General features: G+C 34.8%; 1 protein-coding gene across 3 annotated transcripts in view; it reads left to right on the forward strand.

Annotated features, from left to right (window-relative positions):
* The first annotated feature begins 253 nt into the window (after positions 1–253).
* The window catches only part of PTPRK (protein tyrosine phosphatase receptor type K), a 421,190-nt gene continuing 393,991 nt past the window's right edge, over positions 254–27,452 (forward strand). For all 3 annotated transcript variants that reach the window (XM_077769421.1, XM_077769423.1, XM_077769422.1), the window contains exon 1: positions 254–321. In XM_077769421.1, the coding sequence (XP_077625547.1) occupies positions 312–321 (10 nt within the window). In that variant the 5' untranslated portion in view covers positions 254–311. The remainder of the gene's footprint in view (positions 322–27,452) is intronic.

The following is a 27,452-nucleotide window of genomic DNA, read 5'->3' on the forward strand; positions in this document are numbered from 1 at the left end:
CTCGTTTCTTATTCAAACAGAAACTACTGATAGAAATTCACTTTATATGAAAATTTAATGAGGATAGTAAAAAACAGGAGTACCATTTATTATTAAGAGTGCCATTTTACATATTTCAATATAATCTTCTCCAGCACATTCTCGATTTTTATCATATCTGTGTAGAATGTAACGGTAATCTTTCTCTTCTTCTTTTAGGTGGCTGTACTTTTGATGATGGTCCAGGGGCCTGTGATTACCACCAGGATCTATATGATGACTTTGAATGGGTGCATGTTAGTGCCCAAGAACCTCATTATCTGCCACCTGAGATGCCTCAAGGTGAGAATCATTCTGTTTACCCAGTGTTGAGCGAATAGCTTTGGAATATGTAGCATTTTCTTACTTTGGGTGTAACAGAGTAATTTGTGATAGTGAATTACTGTGGGCAAGCTACTTCACCACATCTGAGAGCTTTATTGTTGTCTTTGCCTTTTCCTCAATAACTTTCTGTAATCTTATATTCTTCAAGAATGCTCACTATATCTTTGTTATTATCTCTGACTAGAAAAATATAAATATTTGTGTGGGGTTTTTTTCCCCCAATTTAATAAAAAAGTAAAAATGGAAACAAAACCAAGGGGGGAAAACTCATAAAAGCAGAACAAAACCCTTTAAAAATAATCTGAGATGAAGATCAGTTCATGTAGTACCTACTCAGTTAAATTATATAAGCTTAGTCCAGTCAGACTGAAAGGATTTCTTTTCCATGATGGGGAGAAAACTTATCTCATTGTTACTCTGGTCTTGAGCATGGCAGTGGCTCTGGGGAGAGTCACGCAGGAGACAAAAATATATCCCTTGATTTCTGGTTCGTGAAATAATACATCTTATTGGTTAAGCCAGTTAGAGTTGTGTTTTCTCTTAATTGTGAAAAACACATTGACATAGGATAGTAATATGTACATATCATTTTATCATTTATCATTTATTAGTACTATCAGACTAATATATGTGCCTTCAGTTCTACATATTAACTTGGTATTAATTCCAAGCTATGTATATATATATACATGTTTAGCATATATATATGTATGTTTAGCAATAACTTATTAAATTGTAAACATTGAAAATGTAAAAAGGAATAATAAAATACAATAGTAAAAAACATGACCTATTTTTCTTCCAATATTTAGAAATAAGTACAATTTATAACTATATATTATATAATCATGTGTACATAGTAACATGCAATCTAATGTTTAACAATGTAATATATTGATACGCTGTGTAGTAAGATATAATCATATATAATTGATAGGCCAGTTACCTATTAGTAATAATTTAGGTTTTAACACGTTTTCAGCACCCTTATTACATTATTTTAAAAATACTTTATAATTAATTTTCTACAAATTGAGAAAGACCTTCATATAGTGAATGAATTTTAGGTATGACCATTTTAGACATAGATATTGGATATGACAACGTCAATACAAGTGAACCAACGAAGAAAATTTTATCAGTAGCATTTCTGCATTTACTAACCAATATGGTTTCAAAAGCCAAAAAGGTAAACACATCAATGATAGACAAACAATGCACAACAGGTACACAAAGTAAACAAAACCAAAATTAAAAATTACATTCCACATTCTGGTTTGGAAAAGAATATAGTAACTATATCCATTGAAAAATTTTATTGGTCCACCCTGTAATGTGTGTATAGAGAGTAAGGTGAATTCAATCTGCTTTCTGTTTTAAATTGTCATCTTCCATGGCTGAGTAAGCAAATGGTTATCTCTGAAGCCAAGCCTAGCCATAATTTTCTTGCCAGAGGAAGAAATTGGTACTAAGTGGCTGACACCCTTTGCTTCTTATGTTTGACCCCTATGCGGTCAGCAGGCTACTCTAGTTTTGTACGTAGGTTTATGTTTTCTTCGAAAAGTATATAACCTTATTTTCTTCATGCAGTTTTATTAAAGAAACTCCTGTAATATTTCACTTGAAATTTCTCTATGGTATATTTAGAATTCTTTTTTAATATAAAATTAAAAGGGATGGGCTGAGATGCACACATTTTGACTGTTTATCATCAGAGTATAATCAGAAAGATGTTGATTTATGGAAATGTTACCATTGTTAATTACCATTGAAGATGGATAATGAATAGCTGAAGAGATACTGCTCAGGTGACCTTGTTGGCTCACCTTTGATGAACAGCTTAATCGGTGGTTACAGTACAGGATGATATGCACAGAAAATGAAAGTGTTTGAAATTCAGCCACATCTTCCAATTAATAGGACATTAAGTAATTAATCATGCAGAAGAGGGAAAAGGTCATGGCTACTTTATTTTTGCCGAATGTGACTTGTATTTGGTCTTTAGGGAAAGTGAAATAAAGCCCCCTTGTGTATGTTCTTCTTTTGTTTTTGTTTTTTTTTTACAATAGAATCTGTTTTTTGTTCCATTTTCTTTCTGATTTTTCTTTAAAATATTCATTGAACATCGTTCATGCGTTATAGAAAAATATATCATATTTATCCTATCACGATTTTATGAATGATCCATTTATTTTCAAATAAATAGTCAAGCATGCTGATTTGTTTCATTTATTAAAAAAATAAACAAGAAAAAGCCTTCAAAACTTGGGCAGCCCTCAAGTAAGAAGACTAGGTGTCAGATGCAAACTTGTTATTGATCTATTGAACCCTCTAGACAGCACTTGCACCCTTTGAATTGGCTTTTGTTTATTGACCATTTTGGACTGGAAACATTGAAGGGAAGAAGAAAGATAGGGTGGATACATAGATTAGAATAAAAGAAGAATAAAGATGAGTAGAAGACAAGAAAAGAGGAAAGGAAGAAAATTACTTCCTGAAGACATATAGTTATCAATAATTGCTTGTAATGTTCTTCAGCAGCTCCTAGCCTCTTCACTCCCTTTCTCAGGTGACAATGATGGTGGCTGGGGGGGCCTGTTAAGTTTATTAAAAATAGTCTGCAAAAGAATGAGTTTAGGCCATTTAGTATTAGGATGATGGCCAAAAATCATATGAAAATATGAGCATCTTCCCAACTCAGTTACCAAGAATATGTGAACTAAAACCACAATGTAAAACTACTACACACTCAGCAGAAAGATGATCATCAAACTTCCAAGTGGTTGTAAAAGTATGGAGCAAGTGAAACTCTCATGTCCTAATGGTCAGACTTTAATCAGTACAAGTACTTTATACAACCTAATGATCCAGTAAATCATTTTTGCATATAAACCCCACGGAATTGAGTACACGTGTTCTACAAATGGCGTGTTCAGGAATGCACCAGTATTATAATAGTCTCAAACTGAAACAGTGCAAAGGTGCTTGTCAACAGCACAATGGATAAATAAGCATTTATGATGATGCATTCATAAAAGGGAACATTATACAACAACGTACATGAATGCAATATATGATATGGGTGAATTTCACAAACATAATCTTGAGGGAAAGAAAGTAGGCATGAAAGAATATGTACCGTATTTCATTTATATAAATTTCAAAAATGGGTAAAACTAATGATGATGTTGGATGTCAGGGTTTTATTTACTTGCAGGAGGGGCTAGCAGGGGTGAGGGATTATTGATGCCTGGAAGGTGGTGTGAAGGGGCTTCTGGATGGGTAATATTGTATTTCGTGGTTTGGATGGTGTTTTCACAGTTGTGCTCAGACTGAAAAACCATTAAGCTGTACAGTTGTGAGCTCTGTACTTTTCTCTATCTTATTTATTAATGAAAGTTGGCAAAAAATAAAGCAAAATAAAACCAATATTCACAGGGATGTTATGGGAAAACTGAACTAATAATAATGTAATAGATTAAAAGAAAAGATATATCAGAGGCAAGCTCAAATAGGCTCAAACTCTCTCCCACCATTCTGGAGCCTCACCCCAACATTCAAAGATACTATAGTCTTTGAGCATCTCTGAGCCTTTGTAGTTCTCTCCCTCTGCTTAGAAAATTCTCTGTCCACATATTCACTAACCAAACTCTTACCCCTTCTTACTGTCTATTCAAGTTCCATCTACATTGGAAAGATCTTTCTGATTGGCTTGGAACTCCTCTATTTCTTCTATCCTCATATCCAAATATGTTTCCCACTGTACTTTGTACCTATTTCATATGTAGCTATTGCTATTCTAGTGTCATCTTTGTTTATGTCATTCTCTCCACTATGATGTAAGTCCTTCATAAACATAAACCGTTTGCATCTTGGTTTTCCCAAGACACTTTTTCATTTTACTTATGCAAAAGTGTTAACTGACATAATGTGGTTTTAATTTTCTTTTTTTTATTTCTAGAAGAGAGAGAGAGAGAGAGAGAGACAGCGTGAGCAGGGGAGGGTCAGAGAGAGAGGGAGTCACAGACTGAAACAGGCTCCAGGCTCTGAGCTGGCAGTCAGCACAGAGCCCGACGCGGGGCTTGAACCCACGAACCGCGAGATCATGACCTAAGCGAAAGTCGGACGCTTAACGGACTAAGCCACCCAGGCGCCCCAATGTGGTTTTAAATACTTTGATCAAGTATTAAACAAAAAGGTTTTTCTTTTGCTTGCTGCAAATTTAATTGAATAAAAAAACCCCATGTCTTGAACATTACATTCAATTCATATTTTAATGTAATTAGAAGACTTTACCTAATTATTAATATGTGGCTTTTGCTTTTATAATTTTATCTGCTTATTTCAAATATAATTTTAAATGTTATTAAGACTACCAAGTAGTAGTTGCCTTTAGGACTTCTCTCTCTTTCTTTCTCGCTGTCTCTCTCGTCTTTTGCATGTCACATTAATCCCAATCTTTACTCCTCAGAAGCCTGGAATGAGAATGAGAGATGTTACATGGAACTAGAATTTATTCTTTGATCTAAAATTACATCTGTGTCTGTGACCTTGTTTGTCAGATATCCTTTTATGCGTATGACCTCATGAAACAAACTCATTTGACCATTTTACTGTATGTTCCTGTCCTAGATCTGAGAATAGGCATCATGATTGACATCTCAATACTTTTATTGTATTAACAACTGCTTTTAAAAAAAATTAACAGCTTTTTGTAAAATGATTAATTGAATTTTAGTTTAGAGCTTTAGAGAACCCATTTGATAGTATTTCAGATTATGACCACATCATATCCCACCTTCAGTTTGGTACTTTTCACTAATAATGTAAATCACTATAACTCTACTTCCTTCTATAAAATGCACATGCACTATGTGTATGGTGGAAAATAAAAGCCCTCTGTCATTAAATTAGTTTGAAGACTGAGGTAAGAAACCACTTCTCTTTTGTTATAATACCTAGTGAAGGGTGTGATTCAGTATTTTAAGAGCCCACTAGATCTCAATTCTGCCCCCTTGTCAAGCCCCTGAGCTAAAATGTGGAGAACAAATGGGTTCCACAGAGAAGGATGAGGAATGAACAATGCTGTGAATAAACATGTCTTTATATTAATTTATTGCATTTAGAAGTGTGTATCCTTTTTTATAATCTCAGCATTTAAACATGAATTATTAGCCAGATTGTTAAAATACAGCTTGCCTTCTCCAAATATTTATTTGGAGAGACAAACTGTGTTTGTGTATTCAATAGAGAATGTGCATGGGTCATATGATTTTATGCCTGGCTTTCTTCTGATAGCATGATGTAGTTAAAAATCAAATAAAACATTGGGTTCCACAATTTGATTCATATGATAACATTTTATAGGTAATACAATTTCAGCTATGTTAAGAGGATGATCTCTTAGTTTTATAACAGAAGACTTACAGTCGTAATTTATTAAACAGTATTATGTATGCAGTGCAATTTTAATATACCTGAGGAGAAATTTCAAGGGAGTTTTTTGCATTGATTTATCATTTCAAACCTGTAGTCTATTTCTCTGGGAACCTTATTCACTCTTTAAAATGAGTGGATCACCTTGCCTAATATTTTCATCACACTATTAGAGACAATTGATAACAAGACACATGTTTCTACAAGGTCATAACTGCCAAAATCACACACATCTGAATGAATAGATTTGATAGCAAATTTACCAGAGTCAGAAATGCTAGAGATGGTAGAATAATGTTATGTGTGTGTGTAAATAGAGGTATTAAGCTGTAGTATTATGACTGGTTTTGTTTGTGTTAGAGGAAGAGAGAAAATCAGGCCAAAATGGTTTGTTTTCATTTTGTCATATATTTATCATTGTTTCTTAATATGACTAAAGGCAGTGTGTGTGTGTGTGTGTGTGTGTGTGTGTGTGTAGCTCTGTGATTGTCCTAAGGAGAATTGAGACATGGGTAGTAGAGGGGAGATGCAGGGCAGAGAGACAAGGGAGAGAGAGGGGAAGAGTAAGAGAATAGCTTAGCACCAGTTCATTAACACAGATGGGAAAACTTCTAAGTATCGGATATAGACATTAGATTCTAAGATGATGACAGAACCTGAAAACCCTACAAGTTCAAACCTGTAAGGCCATGCATCGTTCAATGATTTTCAATTTCTTTATATAACAGAATTTTTTTTTGAAAATAATATTTCCCAGTGCTCAGGTAGGTAAAATCAACCACAAGGAGCTAATGGTCCTAGAATTTGTTTGCTTTGTACTCCTGCATCTCTACCCTTATCCCTCTCTTCGCTGCTGCCCCAGCTCTGTCAAGATGGCTTCTGTGAAAAACACTTAGAGATATAACTCTCAAAGGGACAGTTTGAAAATACACGCTGGTGCACACTCAGCACTTTTTCAGAGAAGCATCTCTGAAATGAAGGTATTTGCTACCATTAGCTATGGTAATGGGGGCTTACTGGGTTTTTACTCTACCAGGGACATGATATATTTTCTTAATCCTCAAATGACCCCTACACAATTAGTGACATTTTAGAGATAAGTAGAGTGAATAAATCCCAGGAATGAGATTTAAACTTTGGTTTGTTTGTCTGATAACAAAAGTGCTCTTGTCACAGTACTGTCCTCTGTCATAATTGTAGTGTAGCTGATACATCTCCTTAAGTTGCTTATGGACATTTAAATCCACTATATAATGAGGTATCTACTTTGATTTCCTACTCCTTCATGTACAATACTATTTCTTTCCAAAATTTAAAAGTTTTAAGTGACTGTCCCTTAATCTTTGTACGAAATGGAATCTGAGACTTGTTTGGAATTGCCACTTGGCTTCAGAGTTTCCTACATGATACTCTCATCCCGTAGGCAGATACTTTGTCCTTTCTTTGGTTTACCTGTATGTTATTTTTAGTTGTTTGATGAACAGTTGCCTCATGTCTGTCTAAAGCAAACCTTTAGAAACACATATATTATCTGCTGTCTCATTAGAGAAAGTATGACAGAAGAAAAATTCATGGACTAAAGGAACCAGACTAAAGTTTAGGGTTTGAAAATAATTTTAAGACTTTGTTTGCAATGGGGTATTTTAGGACGAGAATTATGGGCCTATTTCAGTGTGTTCTTCCAAACCATGTTATCATGTATCTGTTGGTGCTTTTGCCCTCAGCACAGAGAAGATAGTTTACCACATTTGAGTAGCTTATTAAAAACAGTGGGAGTTGGAGGCAGTGCAGGGTCAGAGAGGGAAAGGCGGTAATGGACTACGTGAAGGGTGAAACACTTCTTGAAGGCTGGTTTTTAATGTAAGGACTATTACCCTTGTGGACATAAATGCAGCATGAAGAATGTCTAAATCACTGGGGACAGAAATGGCATGCTGAGATGGGAATATTTTCCTGATATTTCAGGTACATAATGTATCTAAGTTAGATATGTCCCAATATATCTCAGTGGGGAAAAAAATAGGCTAGTATTAAAAAAAAAAGAGAAAAAAAAATAATACTGGTGTCAGTGCTAGAGAATGTTCAGCCTCCTAAATGAATTAGGGATAAGACTACAGAGCAATTTCAAAGACTATACAGGTACCTTTAATGTGTGTCTTAAAATCAATACATATTCCAAAGAAACAAGATTACTTTTCCTGGGGAGGAGTGTGACCCAAATTATAGTTATGACCTTATATTCTCCATCACTAAAAATAAACTTGCCTCACAATGGCTAAGGAATTCTTATACACAGTCTCAGTTTAAAACCTTATTATTGTTCGAACACAAGAACAATGCCGGGGGAAGATATACCCCCGAAAAAGTGATTAAATTAGAGATTATTTAAAAATATGTCATGTTAATTATCTCGTGTAGTGGATATTGTGAAAAATACAGAGCTATGCTTATGTACTTCATTGTCATTCCATAAAAAGATACTTTTAAAATATGGGAAGATTGTCAGTTTTCAAACCTAGTTTCAGCTGAGAGTCCTGTATGATGACAGACTTCTCACCCCTCCCTCAAAGAGGATTTTGTTGATTGGGAAATATCTCTCAACAAAAAGTGACTGTTTTATATATTCAGAGTACATGACACTTATAAATGCCAGCTTCATCACGAACTCCTCACCTAGGGACATAGATTAAAGAGATATGTTGACTGACTTCTTGCAGTTGATGAGGTTAAATTAAATAGAACAATTCCACACATTTCATCAGGTTAATTATATATTTCTGTACCTTCTCCCTTCCCCCCATTCTTAAATATATGGTGAATTAAGTAAGAAAGTAGAATGTCACATTTGACTATTCACAAGTCATGTTTTGAGTGTATGATTTTTATCTAAGCCAGGTTAGATGTTTTCCTGACTACTTTTATCTAATCTCAGGTATTTCTTTGAAATATGGCATTTCCCTTAATTTTTATAAGAGCCCTTGAGTATGTATTAACCTCATTCTATAGAAGAGGGAACTGAGGTTCAGAGAGGTTAGGTAAATCGCCAGAGGCTTCATGTCTTAGGAAAGTCAAGGTTAAGGAATCCAAGTATGTAGAAGTAGAGGAGGAGAAGATCCAGCTTCTGAAATCTGTATAAATAAGTATAAGTAGAAATCTTTCTTTAGAGACTGCAGGAAAAAAAGCAGCAGGCTGACTTGGAAGTATGGTCAAAGTTGTATCTCTTCTGCCTTCTCCAGCTCCAAGTAATGAAAAACCCAAGTTAAAATCTCTTTAAACAATAAGGATAGCTTCATTCACATAACAAAAGGTCCAGGATTGGCTTTGTTGGATTTCTCTCTCTGCTCCTCTATTTTGATAGGTCATCTTTTTAAAAAAAATTGTTTTTAAAGATTATTTATTTATTTATTTATTTATTTAGAGAGAGAGAACACAAGCGGGAGAAGGGCAGAGAGAGGGAGAGAGAGAGAATCCAAAGCAGAGAATCCATGCTGTCAGAACAGAGCCTAACATGGGATTCAAACCCACAACCATGAGATCATGACTTGAACCGAAACCAAGGGTCGGACACTTAACCAACTGAGTCACCCAGGCACCCAGATAGGTAATCTTTTTACCTCAGGCTAGCTCCCTGCAGGACTGTCAGATCTGCAACTATTCTAGATATTAACTTCAGAAATGAAGAAAAGAGATTGTCTCTTCATTATGTTTGGTTTTTTTCCATAAGCATAAAAAACTTTTCAGAGGTGCCCATTAACAGATTTATCATTTTGTTTAATTGGCCAAAATCATGGCACATATCCATGCTTAAACTAATGAGTGATAGGGACAGTAAGGCAGGATTAGTTTATACTTTCAGACCCATAGGCCACCCCTGCGTCCCCCTCCCCCCCCCAACCGAGTTGNATGGCAAAAGGGATATGTAGGTAGTGGAATTTCGAAGCTGTGGAATTTGGAAGAGTGGACAAATAAAGTATTTATTAGAGCAGCATGATATTCTGCTGCCTCACTGTCAGCCTCATGTCAGCTTTTCCTTGAATTCAAAGCACTTAGTGGATCTGAAACTTGAGAACTGGGAAATGTTCCTGTCCTCAGTAAATTCTCACCCGCTTTCTCACCTGCAACTGTTACTATTGAGAATTTTTTTTTAACTCTCGTTTTGCCCTCGACTTTTACAACATGGGAAGAAATAAGGTAACATACTTTATAAAAACCTCAAAACCTAAAAATGGGTCGAGTCTTACATAAGTCGGATGAATGCATGCTTAAGATTGATTTAGTGTATTAATGAGGGAACCAGCAGTATAGTGAAACTAGATGGGAACCAAGGAAGCACTTATAATTCACTGAAAGAAAGAATGCTGGGATAAGATTCTGGTTTTATACTAAATAGATTAATGTTCAACAGGGCAATAAATCTGAAGCCTTTTAAAGTCATCTTTACTGTAAACAGAATTCATTTGCCTCTCTACTAGATGAAAGTTATTTGCATAATTATTATTATAAGTATCATCTGTATTGCCATGAACTTTCTACAAATTAACATGTCTCACAGATGTATAAAATATCTGCATCAAAAGTGAATAGTGACCCAGACAAAGGCATGTGCTCTTCAAGAGAACGAAGGACATGCAGTTATTTTTGTCTACTTCCAAGGTTTGTACATTTTTATCATCAAATTTCCTCTTATGATCATAAATACTCTTCAGTGATAAATTCTTGTTAAAAACAACGACAAAAATGATGATTTTTCATTCCTTTCTGCTTCCTTTTTTTTGGTCCACATCATTTACATTGGTACAGCAAGAAGTGCTTTTTAACAAAAAGAAGCCCTTGTATAGTAAAATCAAAATATCTAATATCTAGTGCCATAGAGTGTTAAATAATAAGGACAGAAAATTAACTAATGTTTGGGGATTTAGAAATCTAGGATTATATTTTTAATAACTTCTATTTCTATTATTTGAAAGTTTTTTTTGAAATCTCTCTTATTTACTCTCTTCTATTCAGAAACTCAGAAACCAAACTCACATTATTCATCTCCATCAGTTATCACCTGAAGTACCTGTAAATGTGGATGAATTTCTATCTCTTTATGTCTGTTTGTCAAATCAGCTGAGATTCCTAGCCTGCCAGAAATTGACCTTTCTTTCAAGTGAGAAACTAAAGAGGTAATAGACCCGATTACTAGGAAGGTGTTGTTAGGTATTAGTTCCACATATTGTCACTTTGGCGGGTTATTATATATGTTTTAATGAATGTGACTCTAAACATAACACTGTATAGAATTTAAACATTTTAGTTACACAGTTGATTTGTCAAATTATATTCTGGCAAAAAAAGAAGAGCATATTCTTCTTGTATTTACCATGTTAACTTCTTTGCCATGAAATAATAAAAGAAAAAAAAACAGTTAAAAAAATGTATTCCTGAATATGAGGGGTCAGCAGGCACAAGATACTATTTCAGATTCTATGAAAATATCGCTTAGAGATTAAGACCATTAAAAATATACCAAATACCAACATTAAAAATATACCAATAATCTTCCAAACAAATCATTACAATTAGATTTCCTTTATCAGTCCATTAAGTTATGCTTAACTAATTTGTTGTCTCTTGCATTTCTGGACTGCAATCTGTTTCAGGAAGTCATTCGTTCTGGAAACTGGATCTGTGTCCTGGTACATACAGTCTGGCTGATGTGTGTTGTCAGCCCTGAAGCCTATACCCATGAGGCTAGTCCTTGAAGGCATTAGAGTTAGAAACATCTCCTTTAGTCCATTCATTCCACTGAGGCCATTAGTTGAGGACCCAGTTTCTAGAGCCTATAGTTTATAGCAGAGTCTTCAGACAACATATAGGAGGAAAGCAGAAACCACTTGCTAATAAGACTGAATGGTTGTGATTAATTTATTACATTGAACTTATTAAGATTGATTCATTATTTTAAGAGAAAGAAAACAGAATTCCAGTCTGTATAACTGTAATATTTGGCAGTAGAACTAAAAAAAAAAAAAAGTTACAAAAAAGCCTATCAAAAGTTTGTCAACTCTGACAAAAGTTTTAACACTGTTCATTTCAAGACTCATTACTTGTATTATAATCCAAGATGAATGCATTTCTGCAAACTTGTTATAATTTGTTATATCCCTCGAAGTTTTGCTTTTGACTAATTTCTTTCGCATTCTGAAACAATCATACTTTTTTTGTCTTTAAGACAAAAGAACTGTCTTTTCTCTGGAGCACAATAAAAAATTTTTTTAAAATGTTTTATTTATTTTTGAGAGAGAGAGAGAGCACGAGAGGGCACGAGCTGGAGCAGGTGAGGGACAGAGAAGGGGTCAGAGGGACAGACGATCCCAAGCAGGCTTCAGGCTGACAGCAGCAAGCCTGATGCAGGGATCCACCCCACAAACTGAGATCATGATCTGAGCTGAAGTCAGAAGCTCCACTGACTGAGCCTTCCAGGCTCCCCTTCCTAATAGATTGTCATTTAGTTAACAAGCTTCTCCCACTTACTATCAAAGTCTGTTTCTGAAAGTCAGATATTCTGGGTGAAAATGCTAACAAGGAATCAATTTCTTATTATTTTAAATGGGAAAAATTGTAATGTGTGAGATTCTAACCAAAATGCCTGGCCAGTTAATTAAAAAGTAGCTAAAAGACAGCATACAAAGTAGATTATCAAAGTAGGTGCTCACATTCATGCTTGATACATTGTTTCATGATCCAAACAATTAGTGTGATCCAAATAATTACATTGATTAGTTACTTCAGATGGAATACATTGCTTTGAATTCACTGTATCTGCACACATGCCACTTACAGCTCTCTGAGCTTTCCAAATATTTATACATTTTCATGTTTTACTAACTGTGTTTGAATTCACAGTTCTTTCTATGCATAGTTTAATTCATTTACTGTATTAAATTTTTGAGTCGTAGGTAAAGATATTTTCTCAGACAAAAAAAAATGTTCACCAAAATCTTTGTATTGAGACATGCTGCTATTAAGTTGGGGGTTACCCAGAATCACTGTATTGATCACAAATGTTAACAAGGGAACCATGTTGTGAGATACACCTGTGTGTGGAATGCATCAGTTAGAGGTTGATTGTCAAGACAAAGTTACTCTTCGGTGAGAAAGGAGTAAGTTTTAAAAAAGGAAAAAGTTAATTTGAAATTTTTGATCTAATTCTTGGTAATGAGACAGCCTATGAGGGTAGGAATATACTTCCTAAATTCGTAGTTACCGAAATGAGTAGATAGTCCTTCTCTGAAATGGTAAAGAAATAAATTCAGTATTAATTGTAGATAGCACTTGGGTATTTAATGTGTCTCAAAGTTCTATTGTTTACTCTGTACGAGGTTCAAAAATAACTAGGAATTGCATAGAAAATAAGACTTTGTTTATTTGTTTTGAGCAAGTCTCTGGCTGTGATTTCTTCTTGACCTTTCTTTTGGGGAGAATTCCTCCATCTTGTAATTTTGGCCGAGTTTCTGTCTTTTGCGTGTTTTGAAAGCTTGTTATTGTTTCCTGCACCTAAGAATACAACTGTATTAAAAAGGCCTCCCCCCCATCCCCCACTTGTGCTTGTCTCTGTCAAATATAAATAAGCATAAAAAAATAAAAAATAAAAAAATAAAAAAGATTTAAAAGGGGTCATATACTGTCCAGGGCCTGGCGCTTCAGGAAGTGTTTATGGTATATGCTGCGTATATGCTGCTGTTGAGTTTTAGCTGCTCTTTCCCACTGGTCAGTCCTCTGCAGAGCTCCTCCTTGCTTGCAGTGGGAAGTTTGGACCATTAACTAGGTGTGCTTTGGTATATTTGTTAAAATAAGCCTTAGGGGGTCCTTGGTGGCTCAGTCTGTTAAGCATCTGACTCTTGATTTTGGCTCAGGTCTAGAGTCATGATTGTGGTTCATGAGTTTGAGCCTGTGTCGGGCTCTGCGCTGACAGCGAGGAGCCTGCTTAGGATTCTCTCTCTCCCTCTCTCTGCCCCTCCCCTGCTTGCACTCTCTCTCTCTCTCAAAATAAATAAATAAACATTTAAAAAGTAATAATAAGCCTCGCACCTGCTGTGCTGTCTCCCTCCACTTGTGGAGACCCTTCTGCCAGTCCTCATAGATTTGCTGGGTGGTGCAGGTGATCTGAGCTCAATACAAGCTGTGTTTGAGGGATGAGGAAAGCCCATGGTCCCCCTAATTATCTGCCATCCTAACTCATCCCCGAAATAAAAATTTGTTTAAACTGTGAAAGACTTTTGAATGTAATCCTCCTACTGATTTTGACTTATCAGTGTTGTGGCTTAAAGAAGTGATATTTAAAACAATGCTATAAGATATGCTAGCATTAATAAAATGACATAGAGTTAAGAGACTGATACTTAAATTAAGAATAACATGGAACAACACCACAGTTCACTTTTGTGCAGTTTAGTGCTGTGTTTGGCACTCGGACCTGCAATGAATAGTTGAGTGGATAATTCAAAATCTTTTTTTTTCCTCCTGAGAATGCTTGTTTTTAATTTGTTTTTCTATTTGAATTACTCAAAACTGAAACCCTGGAATGCTTCTCAATGTAGCTGAACTTAATGGCATTGCTGTATTCATACAACTAATGATATAGGTAAAAATAAGAAGTGGTCTGTTTCTATGTGTTAATTCAAAAGAAATATAAAATGCCCCTAAGATGCCCTGTTAGAGTACAAATACAGCAAATACTTTTCTTTGCTTTTTGTGCAAGAGAAGTCACCCATCATGAATAAATATGTCACATGACAAGGTATGTTCTGTTAAGAACACTGCCATCAACACAGAATGACTCCAAATATTTTAAAAATCTGAAATTTTTCTCAACTTGTTTCTTGAGAGCATATATCAATTACCTTGAGATTCAGATTATTTTTGAGTGAATGAATAGAAGGAATGAGAATATTGATAGAAAAGAAAAAAGGAGGATGTTTTATAACATGATTTGAATTAACTATTGTTAATGTATTCTGCTGTTTCTAAATTGGCCTTTTTAAGCATTTCCATGAGGAGGAATTGGGTGGGTCTAGTTTGGAGGATGGTCTGAGTGGATTGAACTCCAGCCCTGTTTCCCTCCTCTTTCCATACATAGAAATGATTTCTGGTGCTTTTTCTTATCATCTTTTTCACTAAACATTTTCTAGTGGTTATAATATAGTGCTATTATATTATATAATGTAGTATATATAATACTAACAATTTGATACTATTTCATTGTTCCTGCTTATGCTTTTTCTGTGTGCTGTGTGAAATCTTTGGAATTTTAGATTTTTGGAGCAGTATTAGAAGATGATATTTCATGTTCATCTTTGCTATTGAGAGTATAATTGCTATTATTGAGAGTATAACTTTGCTATTGAGAGTACAGTTGTGCCTGTGAAGGTTTGCTTTATGTGATAGACATTGAGTTTGATTTTTTTTTTTAACTAGATTACACAGGTAGATTCATTACCAGTGAAATCAAGAAACAAGAGTCATTTTAGCTTGGTAGAGGTGACTGTTGCTTCTGTTCTTTTACTCAAAACTAAAATCAATGAAGACAGTAAGCCAATGGGAAGAGCTGACTATTGGCATTAGATGTCATATTCCACAAACTAAGTCCAGGTTTCTCTGGTCACTGTGTTTATGTAAACCCTTTGTACTGGACTCCATTTTAAAAACTAGGACAGGCTTTCATGTTAATTCTCTTATTTATGCAGGCTGAGCAGTTTTTTACTAGACTAATTGCAATGATCTAAAAGTTATTTGGAATTTTAAATGCTCTACATCTGTGTTTAGAAAGTGAACACGTACATGCCCCATGAAATCATTCTAGTGGAATGAATAAGGAGAAATGAGTTGTGAACAAAACAATATGTAATTTTCATATAGATTTCCTTTGTGCTGCTTTTAAGTATTTATTACCTTTTTTAATGGACACTTGGCTGTACATGGTTATACTCTAATGCTATGATAATACTTTAATGCCATAGTAGAAGATACCTACCTTTGTGTTCAGGTGTCCTCGTGTTTTGATACATGAAGTCCCCAAATCCAGTGTGTTATCTAAACTGTTCAAGTCGTAGCAGCAGAACTCAAAGTGAGTTTCCATTGTATCTAAAAGAGACCTTAGAGATTATCTCTCACTTAACATTTCAGTTTACAAATAAAATAGTATAAAAATAGATAAACTGACACAGTCACCAGAGTAACCTGAATTCAAATCCAGTTTCTCTTGTTTGCTGTTTGGTTATGACATAAAATCTTCCTGGGCTTGCATTTTCACATCAGTAAATCAGAAATAATCTCTCTCTTTCAATATTGTTGTACCAGGAAAGGAAATAATATTTGTGCAATATCTGCTAGTATCTAGCATGTAGTTGATACTGAATAAATATGATTTCTTTCTCCTGGCCCAGGGTGACATGGCGGGTTAGTAATCTCATTAATCTGTAAGAAATTGATTTGAATTCCTCTCACTTAATTTTTTTAAGGAGAAATAAATTGCATTTCCCAATTATAATTTTTCAGCAGCTCATTAGGAATTATTTTATGTCCAATTCAGAAAATTACCTTTCCTACATAACTGTTCACTGAATGCAGGTGCTTTGTACTATGACCCATAATGATGTCTGAAAATGATTTCCATAGAACAGTATTGTAGGTCAACTTGAACTTTTCAAATATTATTCTTAACAAAGATAGGATATTTAAGTCATGGAAATCATTTGAGAAAAGGCTTTTTATTTCTCAACTCTTTAAGACTTTTTACACATTATTTTTTTTGTTTGGCTTACTGAATTGCTTTGACATCATTATTATTTCAGCAGTTTAAAAATTAAATACATCAGGGGCGCCTGGGTGGCTTAGTCGGTTAAGCGTCCGACTTTCGCTTAGGTCATGATCTCGTGGTTCGTGGGTTCGAGCCCCGCGTCGGGCTCTGTGCTGACTGCCAGCTCAGAGCCTGGAGCCTATTTCAGAGTCTGTATCTCCCTCTCTCTCTGACCCTCCCCTGCTCATGCTGTCTCTCTCTCTCTCTCTCCTAGAAATAAATTTAAAAAAATTAAAAAAATAACATCATTTTAATTTGGATTTTATTTAATTTTGAAAGTAGCTGTAGCCTATAATATCATAAAAGCATATGAAGAAGATATGCAACAATATTTAAAACATAGAGAAATGGGAAAAATTATAAAAGTGTTTCATTCTACAAAAACCGAGTGTCTTTTCCTATACAAATATCTTCAAGTAAGCACCAGCAAATAGTCTAGATTTGAAAAATTGAATCTCTCTGCTATGGCTTATTGTCATTTTTAAATTTGGATTTTTCTATCATGCAAACTGATTTTGGTTTCACAGAACTTGTACACGTACCCATACCTACATATTTGGGAAAACTTTTAATCTTTTATCACAGACTATAGGTAAGCCAAGGTTGCTAGTTGTGAGTTGTTGTTCTAGTGAGAAAATAGATTATGTTGGTTCTTTTGCCTTCATGTACTGTTTAAAGAATGAGAAAGGGTAAGTTCCATTTTCTCTGCCCTTTATATTTCTCATCTACGTATTATGTTAATGAATTTTTAGGGGTTTTTGAACTCTTAAAAATTATAATTTGTGTGTGTGTGTATGTATCTGTGTATGTGTTTTTATCGATCTGTGTGTTGGTATATATGTGATTTTCTGGAAAATATTATACACTGAATATTAGATAAATCACACAGAATAGTACAGAATTCTTTAGAATCCAGAACTGGAATGTTCTCCAAAGCACAGTCCTTAGAGGAAGGTTGAATTCATAACAGGGAACAAAACTTCTACTTTGTTCACCTCCTAGCCTGGTATCTCATACTGACTTAAAGATCATGTCTTTTTACAGAGTCTTCTCCTGTATCCTTTGAATTTAATCTCCACTTCTTCAGAGACAGTCATATCCAGAGTTAAAAGGATCTAAAATCTTTTATTTTCAAAGGATATTTCTCTGAATTTTTTCCCTCCCAAGAATATAATATTTGTAGGTTATTTCTATTACTGGATTAACCCATGTTTTGGATATTCTTCTTGCCACACAGTGTTGGGATTGAAGTCCCATTTGCAGGGCTTTACATACAGTATGAACAGGAGTTAGGACATCCCTTCCCTCCTTTTTCTTCCATGCACTTTCCTATTGTGTGCTGGAAAGCTTAGATGCATTCCTTTGAGCTTCATTGTGTTCTTCATTTCCTGTTACTCACTGGAAAAGCCACAAGTATAAACAAAATAAACAAGCATTAAAATACTATTAAGCAACAGAATATTAAATAGCAAATATTATAAAATGACAAAATAAGCACTTCACTTTGTGAAGAGAATTCTCTGGAATTCTAAAGATTTTTCCCCCTGATCTAGCCAATTACTGTTAGAGAAGAACATATGACTTATGAAGCAGTTTCCAAGAGTCTGAGAATATCTGCAACCTGTAATGGATTTGAAATTTTGGGGAGATCTACTCAATGCCTTATAGAGAAAAGGAAGGAAGAAAATATGGTTGAAGCATATTTTACCAAAAGATTATTTTGGAAGACTCAGGCTCTAGATTCTAACACTTATGACTTGGATATACATCCACATGATTTGGAGAATGATTCTCCTTTTGAAGCTAAAATTAAGAAATTAATAGTTGCCTTTCTTTTCCCAGAGGGTACTCTTCAGGACCAAAATAATATATAGTACTGAACATAGTGAACATACTTTGAAAACAGTGAAAGATTTTAATAAGCCAACAAATAACAAGTGTATTGTGTTGGTTATGTAAATGGATTGGACCTTGCATCTTTAATTATTCCATGCCATTTTACTAGTCAGTACTTCAAAAAATGTGAGTGAATTACATGGTCACAGCATGCATTGTTTATCTTTAATTGATTGATGGTATTTTATCCCATGACAATAGGTAGCAATGGCAGAGTGTAGGTAGACAGTAGCTATCAAGAACCAGGTACACTGGAGTAAGCCACTGGAAATAAAGTGGCTGGAATAGGGAGCTGAGTTCCAGAAAGAACAGAGTTGAGCTTTTAGTCAGATACTAGACAGACTAGTAGAAGAATATCAGGGAGGGTGAAGAATACCAATGCCTGGGTGGCTCAGTTGATTAAGTGTTTGACTCTTGATTTCGGCTCAGGTCATGATCTCACAATTTGTGGGTTCAAGCCCCTGTTGGGCTCTATGCTGATGGTGCAGGGCCTGTTTGGGATTCTCTCTCTCTCTCTCTCTCTCTCTCGCTCCCTCTCGCTCCCTCTCTCCCTGAAAATAAATAAATAAACTTAATAAAAAAGAATATCAGGTAGATGAGGAAAGTGGACAATAATTCAGTACTGTGTTTTAATACTTTCTTGTCCTAATAGTGCCTATAATAGTACTTTATTGTGATAAATATTCAGTAATTAAAATAGCCTCTTAAAGTTTAGTCTTTAAGGTCATTTTAGCCATAACAAATAACTCATCATTCCATTCTGTTATTTTCACTCTTATTTGAACTTAGGGTAACCATTCTACTGGAATGGAAGTAAAGGTAGAAGATAATTATATACAGATAAAAATAGCATTTGAAAAGAGAAACTAGATGACACGAGAAAGTGACACAATTCAGCTCTGTAAAATCTCTTCCAAAATGAAATGTATATAATTTCTAGTTACATAATGTTGTTCACATGAAATTCTTTGGGCTTCTTTGAAAAGGAGACTCTACATATACGTTAATAGTAATTTTGTATATGTGCTGCCAAAGTGAGCACAGTAGTAATTATTTTGGAGTCTCGTCTTTGTTTTCAGATTCCTGAAAGATATATTTTTTTCAAGATTTTGTCTTTATTTCTATTTGTAGAAATTTGTCATGTTCATTTTTCTCTAATTTTAAAGCTGATACGTACATTGTGTACAATTTTCAAATAAATCAGAAAACCATGTAAAAATCACCCTTAAGTCTAAAACCAAGAGAAAATGACTGTACATATTTTGATGTTCTTTTTATCCACCTCCACCATGAGAATATATGTTTGTGTGTATATGGTGTTTGTGTGTACATCTCTATATATGTGTATGTATGTTTATGTAATGAAATCATGACCATATAGCTTATAAGATTCTTTCTCTTTTTTGTTATGTAGTATATTATTATTTCCTTATCTTTCAAGATAATTTTGATATGGATGACATATAAAGATTCTTTGTCATAAAAAAGTGGCATACTTTTTAAAAAAATTTCCATAATGCTAGGCATATATTTTATCTTCTTTCTTCTGTCATAATTAACAGTATAATAAATATCCCAAACTTCTATAGTTTTTAATTGTTACTTTTGAGAAGGTTGTTTCATTGGGGGCTACATAGTTTTGTTCAGCGCCAAATGATAACTTATATCTATTTACCTTACTTTACTAATATTTACTCTCTACCATATAAATGTAATACTTAATATATATAAATGAAAGTAATTTATAATCCATATTTATTTAAATCTTTCACTTTAACATGTGTAGTTAATTTGATATATTTCTGTAAAGATTTGCAGATTCTCAAAGGCACACTGCCTCTACAGATTATATCTGCAGCATAATATCTGACTGTATTGGAAAATAGAGCTAGAAACAAGACTTCTTTTTCACGTTAAGAAAGGAAGAGTTTTAATGTGTTTAAAATATAACCTAATTTATATGCTTATAACAGTTCTGAAGTTGATTAAAGTCTGTAGAGTGAATGAAAATTGCATGTAGTTCTCATTTTAGTTGACCTTCCATGTTAATTAGGACATTTTTTCATTTATTTTCGAGCTAAGTACGTTTTCTTTGTCTAGTAAACTTTGATTCTGCTTCTTTGGCTTCTTTTTCCTTTAATGAAGTTGGTCACTTTCAGATTTCTTTTAAGTCTCCTCAAAATTTTGAATAGCAAATCAAAGTACTCTGTTGAAGATAATTTAGTCAGTTCTAGTAACCTATACTTGGCCAATTCATTTATTTACTTAACTATCTATTTAATAGCATATGTGCCAGCCATTCTAACAGGCACTTGGGAAATTCATGAATAAAACAGATGAAGTTCCTTGCCATCAAGGAGCTTATATTTTGATGGAAAGAAAGATAATAAAAAGTTAGAAGTAAAATATACAAATATGGAGAAAACTGAAGACTTACAATGTTGTGATAGAGCAAACCAAGCTGATGTCTAGGGGAACAGCATTCCAGGCAGATGGGTTAGTTAGAGAGTGGGAAATCTCTGAAGGAGGAGCATGCCAGTGTGTGAGAAACAGTAACATGGCTGGTTTGGCTGAAGGGCAGTGAGTGTGACTGTTACAGTAGGAGATAAGGTCAGTGTAGTAACAGTGATCCTACAGGCTCACTGGCAGGACTTTGCAAGGTTTTAGGTGGAGTGGTATGATTTAACCTCTGCCCTGGCAGGGTCAAACTGACTATAGGATGTGCAGAATAGACGTGGTGATTGAGCAAGAGTAATAACCCGGAGACCAGTTAGGAGGCTGATGTGATAATCCAGGTGATTTGGGACTTGGTGATTGTGACTTGGGACTAGGCTGTAATCAAAAAAGATGATTCAGCATTAGGGTTAATGGGATTGAGTGACAGATTGGATTCATGGTGTCGAGTATGAATAAAAAAGTTTTTGGCCTGAGCACTTAGAAGGATGGATTAGATATGAACTGGAATGGGCCTGAATGTGGGAGGAATTGGGTTTTAGAAATGTTGAATTTGAAATATTTATTTGATATCCAAGTCTGATATTCAGGGGAAAGGACTTTTTGGGGAGTCTTTGGTATATAGATGATATGTGAAACCATGAAACTAAGTAAGATCACAATGGTAGGTATGACTAGAATGCAGAAGAGTTCCAAGGGCTGAACTAAGCATTATTCTAATGTCTAGAGTCAAATATGAGGAGAAATATACAATGGAAACTAACCAGTAGTGGTCTGTGTCATCAGAGGAATAAGTACTGTATTGACCCATACAGTAACGAATATTGAGAATGATGAAGGTGAACTTAGCGTGGAATAGAATTAAACATCTGTCTACTTTTCTATTTTTATCAATGAAAGAAGGAAAGTAATATGGAGTTAGATGTGAAATTAATATGTTTGTTTTAATTTTTATTTTTTTTAACATTTATTCACTTTTGAAAGACCGAGTGCAAGTGGGGGAGAGGGAGACACAGAATCCGAAACAGCCTCCAGGCTCTAAGCAGTCAGCACGGAGCCCGATGCGGGGCTTGAACTCACGGACCATGAGATCATGACTTGAGCCAAAGTCGGGCACTTAACTGACTGAACCACCCAGGAACCCCAGAAGTGAAATTAATACTTAAAAGTACTCTGGAGAGGTCCTGGAAAATTGGAAGATGGGGACTATACATTTGTTTCTGAGGTTTTTTTTTAATGTAGCAAGAGAAAAAATGAAATACAATTAATTACAACATGATAAATGACATACAATAGAAACACATTTGTTACTCAAAAGAATGATAAATGTTTCAAATACTGTGACTCAGGTGTAGCCATAGGCAGGCAAAAGATTTGTCTCACACATAAATTTGGATTTACCACTAACATAAAGATGAATACATGATGCAGAAGCCCACATTCTAGACTACTATATGCGGACAAATATGTAAAGTTGCCTTTAAAAATTTGTAATGTTATATTATTATTAGTGTAGAGAAAAATTAGGATACTAGGTCTAGAAGGGAAGAGCATTTTAAGTAACATTTAGGGAATATTTTAAAAGATGGTTATGGAATGCTGGTTTTCAGAGCTGACTGCATTTTAGAATAATGGAGTTCTTTATAAAGGACCAAAGCCACCCTCCCAGAAACTTTTGTTTAATTGGTTTGAATTAGGGCCAGGCCATAGGTGATTCTAAGAGCAACACCAAAGGAATAAAAATCAAAGAAGTGGAAGCAAAGGAATTGCTTGTGTGTGTGTTTTGTGTAAACCATTTCTAGCACTTTGTAATATATGAGGAGTCATCCTGTTTTTTTGTTTACAGATGTATTGCATATGCATTAGTGCCTGATTGATGTACATATACTGCACATCAAAATATGAATTAACATAACTGTGTAGGGATAAAGTCTAAGGCTTAAGCCTTGAAATTATATTTAAGCATATGATCATTTGGTGAACGATTTAAAAACTAGGGGCATCTGGATGGCTCAGTCGGTTAAGCACACGACTTCGGCTCAGGTCATGATCTCACTGCTCATGGATTTGAGTTCAGCATCAAGCTCTGTGCTGACAGCTCAGAGCCTGGAGCCTACTTTGGATTCTGTCTCCCTCACTCTCACTTTCTCTCTCCCCCTCCCCCACTCACCCTCTGTCTCTCTCTCTTTCTCTCTCGTTCTCAAAAATAAACATTACAAATTTTTAAAATAACTGAAAATAAAAATAACAAAAATTAAAAAAAAAGTTGTACATGAATACTAGGAACAAATCAAGTTGGTTGACTAGCAGCCTTAATACAAAAATTTTGGTAAGCATGGTGTAACACGTTACACCTTACTTTGACTTGGAAATACTAACCCAAAATGTGTTACAATGTTTTCAGTCTTGAGTCACCATTTCCTCCTTTGAAATTATTTCTCTCATTATTTTCCAACATTTGAAATTTATGGTGCATCCATATGGTATTATATATACCCCTCAATTCTATATATACATGTATACCACTATTTTCTGTTCATATCCTATTCTGTCTTTCTATTCGAAATGTACAGGGGAAAAAGTTCAGGACACTGACTTACCAGAACAGTCTTTGTGACATACCAGGAAGTTAGACACACTCTTCTGAGAGCTGGGTAGGGACTTAGAATTCTATGTCCCATGGAGTGGTCATTTATATCAGTCATTTATGCTCATCAGAGTATCACATGTGAGGACTTATATACAACATAATTAAAATTGTCTATCCTTGTTATCATTATCTGTCCTCAATAGCTTAAAATTCAGTAGGCAAACCCAGCCCCTGAAAGCCTTATTTGGTAACTTTTTAGCTCTTTGGAAATTCTCTTCAAGAATGAAATGAACAATATATAAAGTGTGTCTACTGTACCGCTGTCACTTTCATTTGGTTTTCCCGGACGCTGAATGTTGGAGTAGGCTGAAGCCTAACATTTGACTTGATTCTTTTGTTCTTGGATGATCTAGTGGATGCACATAGTTTTAACTGCAACACCCGAAGCTAACTGGATAGGACTGAGATGACAGGGAGAAACCTAGGACAACTGTTCGAGTGTCCCTTCCATGTAGCTGTGTTTCCCCAGAGTTTTTAATCTCTAAGCATTTTTTCTTAATAAAATGCCTCAGTAAAATGCCGCCAAACTCATACATTAAACGGATTCATTGAAGAGCTGAGAATTTGGGATGAAGAATGAGATCTGGAATGCATGGTCTTTGGGGCAATTAAATACACATTCATTTGTTATTCAGGGAAGCAAAGGCTGGTGCTTAGTTGGGTGAGTTAGTGATTAGGGTGCCCCCAGTATCCCAGTTTGACCTTTTGGAAGGAAGAAGGCTGTTTAGGTCAGAAATGAGCTAGGGTAGAAATAATCTGATGAGGTATGAGAAGAAGGATAATGATAGGTGGTTGTAGTAGATTCTGAAGTGTTCCATGTTGTTTGAATAACTATCAGTTCAGATCTGTAAGAGTAATGACAGTGTTACTGCTGAAGTCAAAATCTGAATAGATTCCATTGAAATACCTTTTTTATGAGAATGTATACAATTAGCATATGCTAACAAGCTATCTGGTTTGGCTTAGACATGCTTTGTAATAAAAGTGTTATGTCATGTGATTGATAATGAAGTAGCCATTTACTTTTACTAACTCCACAAAATAGTACAAATAGAGTCCAAAATGATTAAGCAGATGTAACTAATAAAATGAATTGGCAGGATAATAATTGTGAGGGGGAAGAATGGAAGACAAAGCACGTGTTTTCTGGGTTTCTGGCGGATGGGGGCAGTGTGAGTGCTAGTGTATGCAAGAATGTGATGCAGTGCAGGCAAATCCCAGTATTTCTGTTTATTCGGTTTCAATTCACCAAGTTGTCTGATTATAATTGAGTTGTTCATATTGTGCTCTTGAAATGTTTTGAGGCAAATGAAATCTTCTAAGAACTCAATTATACTGAAACAATAGCCACGAGACATGGTAAAGTTATTGCCATGTTAGCAAAGGGCAAAATGGGAAAGCACGCTTTGTATTTAAGTGTTGGTGCTGTTTCTTGGAATTAAATACTTAAAATTATTTCCAAGACAAATGGACTTTAATGGTGAATATTTTTGAAACAAATCACAAAGGTAATCATTTTATCTTTAAAGTATAAGCTAGACATTTTTTAATGAGGTCAGTGGATTCCTTTTTTAAAGAAAGGTAGTAACAAATGCCTAAGAGCACAAAATGATGACTTTTGGGTGAGGGACAGGATTTTTATATAAAAATTTGGAATTTTAGATGATAATTTTTGAATTTAAAAGTTTTCTTGAGTGGAAAATTTTCATCAACAAATAATGGAGTAGGTTTTAGAATAGGAAGATGCAAACTTGAAATGAATTATCTTGATGTTCAAAAGACACTGCTTCATGAATAATATTACTGTGAAAAACTACCTAAGACCCCTAAAGACCTGTAAAACAGAAATATTTTCTTTAGAAGATAAAAAAAATCTGGAGCAATAGCTCAGGGAACTCTGAATTCAATTCCCTATTTTACCGTTAATTCTGTAGCTATGAGCAGCTAATTTAACCTTCCAAAACCTTTTCCTCATTTGGATAAAGAATGAATAATACTTTCCAGCTACATCAATAACAGGGATGCCCTGGTGGATGATGATGTTTATTTAGTGCATTAAGCTCCGTAGGTGGGAAGGAAAGTCCTACAATATGAGCACAAGCTGTTATCATTGAAATGCTTGTGTGTGTGTGTTTTAATGTTTATTTGAAAAGATGTTTATTTTGGGTCTGCTATGAGCAAGGGACCAAATGATATGTCCTTCCTGGTAGATTCTAAGCCCCTGAAATGCAGCTTCCATTTCTTACTCATTATTGTATCCTGCCTATTCAAGACCTTACTTTGAATCTTGTACATGGGAATAATCAGCGAATATTTATTTAGATCATAAATATGAAGGATGGAGTCTTATAAGGATGCTGTTAAGACCTGAAGTACGTATATGTGCAGTTGCATGGGGGAGACAAACTGAATTAGGAGGGACTTTTGTTTTGAACAAGAGCTCTAAGCTTTATTTGTCTTCACTATTATTTCCTTCATGATTAAACCATTCACTTTCCCCTCAAATTTTAATCCCTTCTGAGGGATGGGACTCATGATTCCTACTTTGTACTTTTCTTCCAGCATCAGAACACAGTGTTCGGTTCAAGAATAGATTTCCTCACAGGAGTAGCCATTGAATAATCTTCAAAAACATGATATCCACATCTGTGTGGCATATGCCAAAATTTAAGAGAAGAGATATAAACTAAATACAGTTTTAGGAATTTCTAAAGTTTGTGTTTTTTCATTAAGTGTTCAGAATCCACCCAGCTTCTCAGTAAATGAATCTATTTTGAGTTTGAAAGGAAGTAATTTCCATAGGTTTATTAAAATTTATTCTACTAAATGTAGTCCTTTGGAATACACGTAAATTTCTTTAAAATACCCACCTTTGTGTCAAGTATTTCAGAATGAAGAATCTTCCGTTTTCACTGGCGAAAGACAAAATTAAATTTAGATTTATTAGACTGGGCCCGATATATTTTGAATATCTCACAAGATGTCTGCCTATACTGTGGTTATCTTCCGAGGTTTTATTTAAACTACTCAGTTGTTGAACCTTATTTACATATGGAACCTTTTCATTTTCTGCTTTGGAGAAGAGCCTACTTTTCTAAAATCATTACTGTTGTACTTCTGAAAACTTCATCTCTTCTCCAGGAATATGAGAGTAGGAAATGATTCAGTGAAACTTTAAGAGTGGTGAGACAGTGAGGAGACAAAATCAGTATATAGATATATTTTTAGGATAACTTTTTTTTCCCCCTTTGGTGAAATGCCTACTCTATCATCAAGACAGAAAGGTTGACTCGTGAAATGGTGGTGGAATTTAAATTGCACGCAAAGCCAACACTCTTTAAAAGAAAGTGAATTAAGTCAGCTGTGCAGTTTAGTTCTTTGGTGATTTTTGTTCCTTTGGAAAGAGGTGAAGAGTTTTATTCTTATATATTCTCTGAATAATGGAATTTTTCTGGTACCTGAATTTTAAAAACATTATTGTAGTCTATAATCTCACTTGAAGTACTGTGGAACTGGGCAGTTGCTTTAGAAAGCTAGCTCCACTTCCTTCCTTTACAGATTTGAAAACTCAGTCCCAGAGAATTAGCAGTAATTGCTTGGTGAAGATCACAGAATTACCTAGTTAGGTTATAATTGGGGTGGCTGGTCCCTCATTCTGGTCCTAGGAGACGAAAGAGTTAAGCAAAATGACTTCTGATTCATACATTCCTCATTCCAGTTACTAGCAATCTTGGGTCAGTAGTGCTTACTTTGTGTTAAAAATAAATTGGAAGTAACTTGAAAAGGATGAGAAGGCTTTATTGGAGGAAA

The sequence above is a fragment of the Crocuta crocuta genome, unplaced genomic scaffold (assembly GCF_008692635.1).
Source record: "Crocuta crocuta isolate KB4526 unplaced genomic scaffold, BGI_CrCroc_1.0 scaffold646, whole genome shotgun sequence".
Classification (NCBI taxonomy): Eukaryota; Metazoa; Chordata; class Mammalia; order Carnivora; family Hyaenidae; genus Crocuta; species Crocuta crocuta.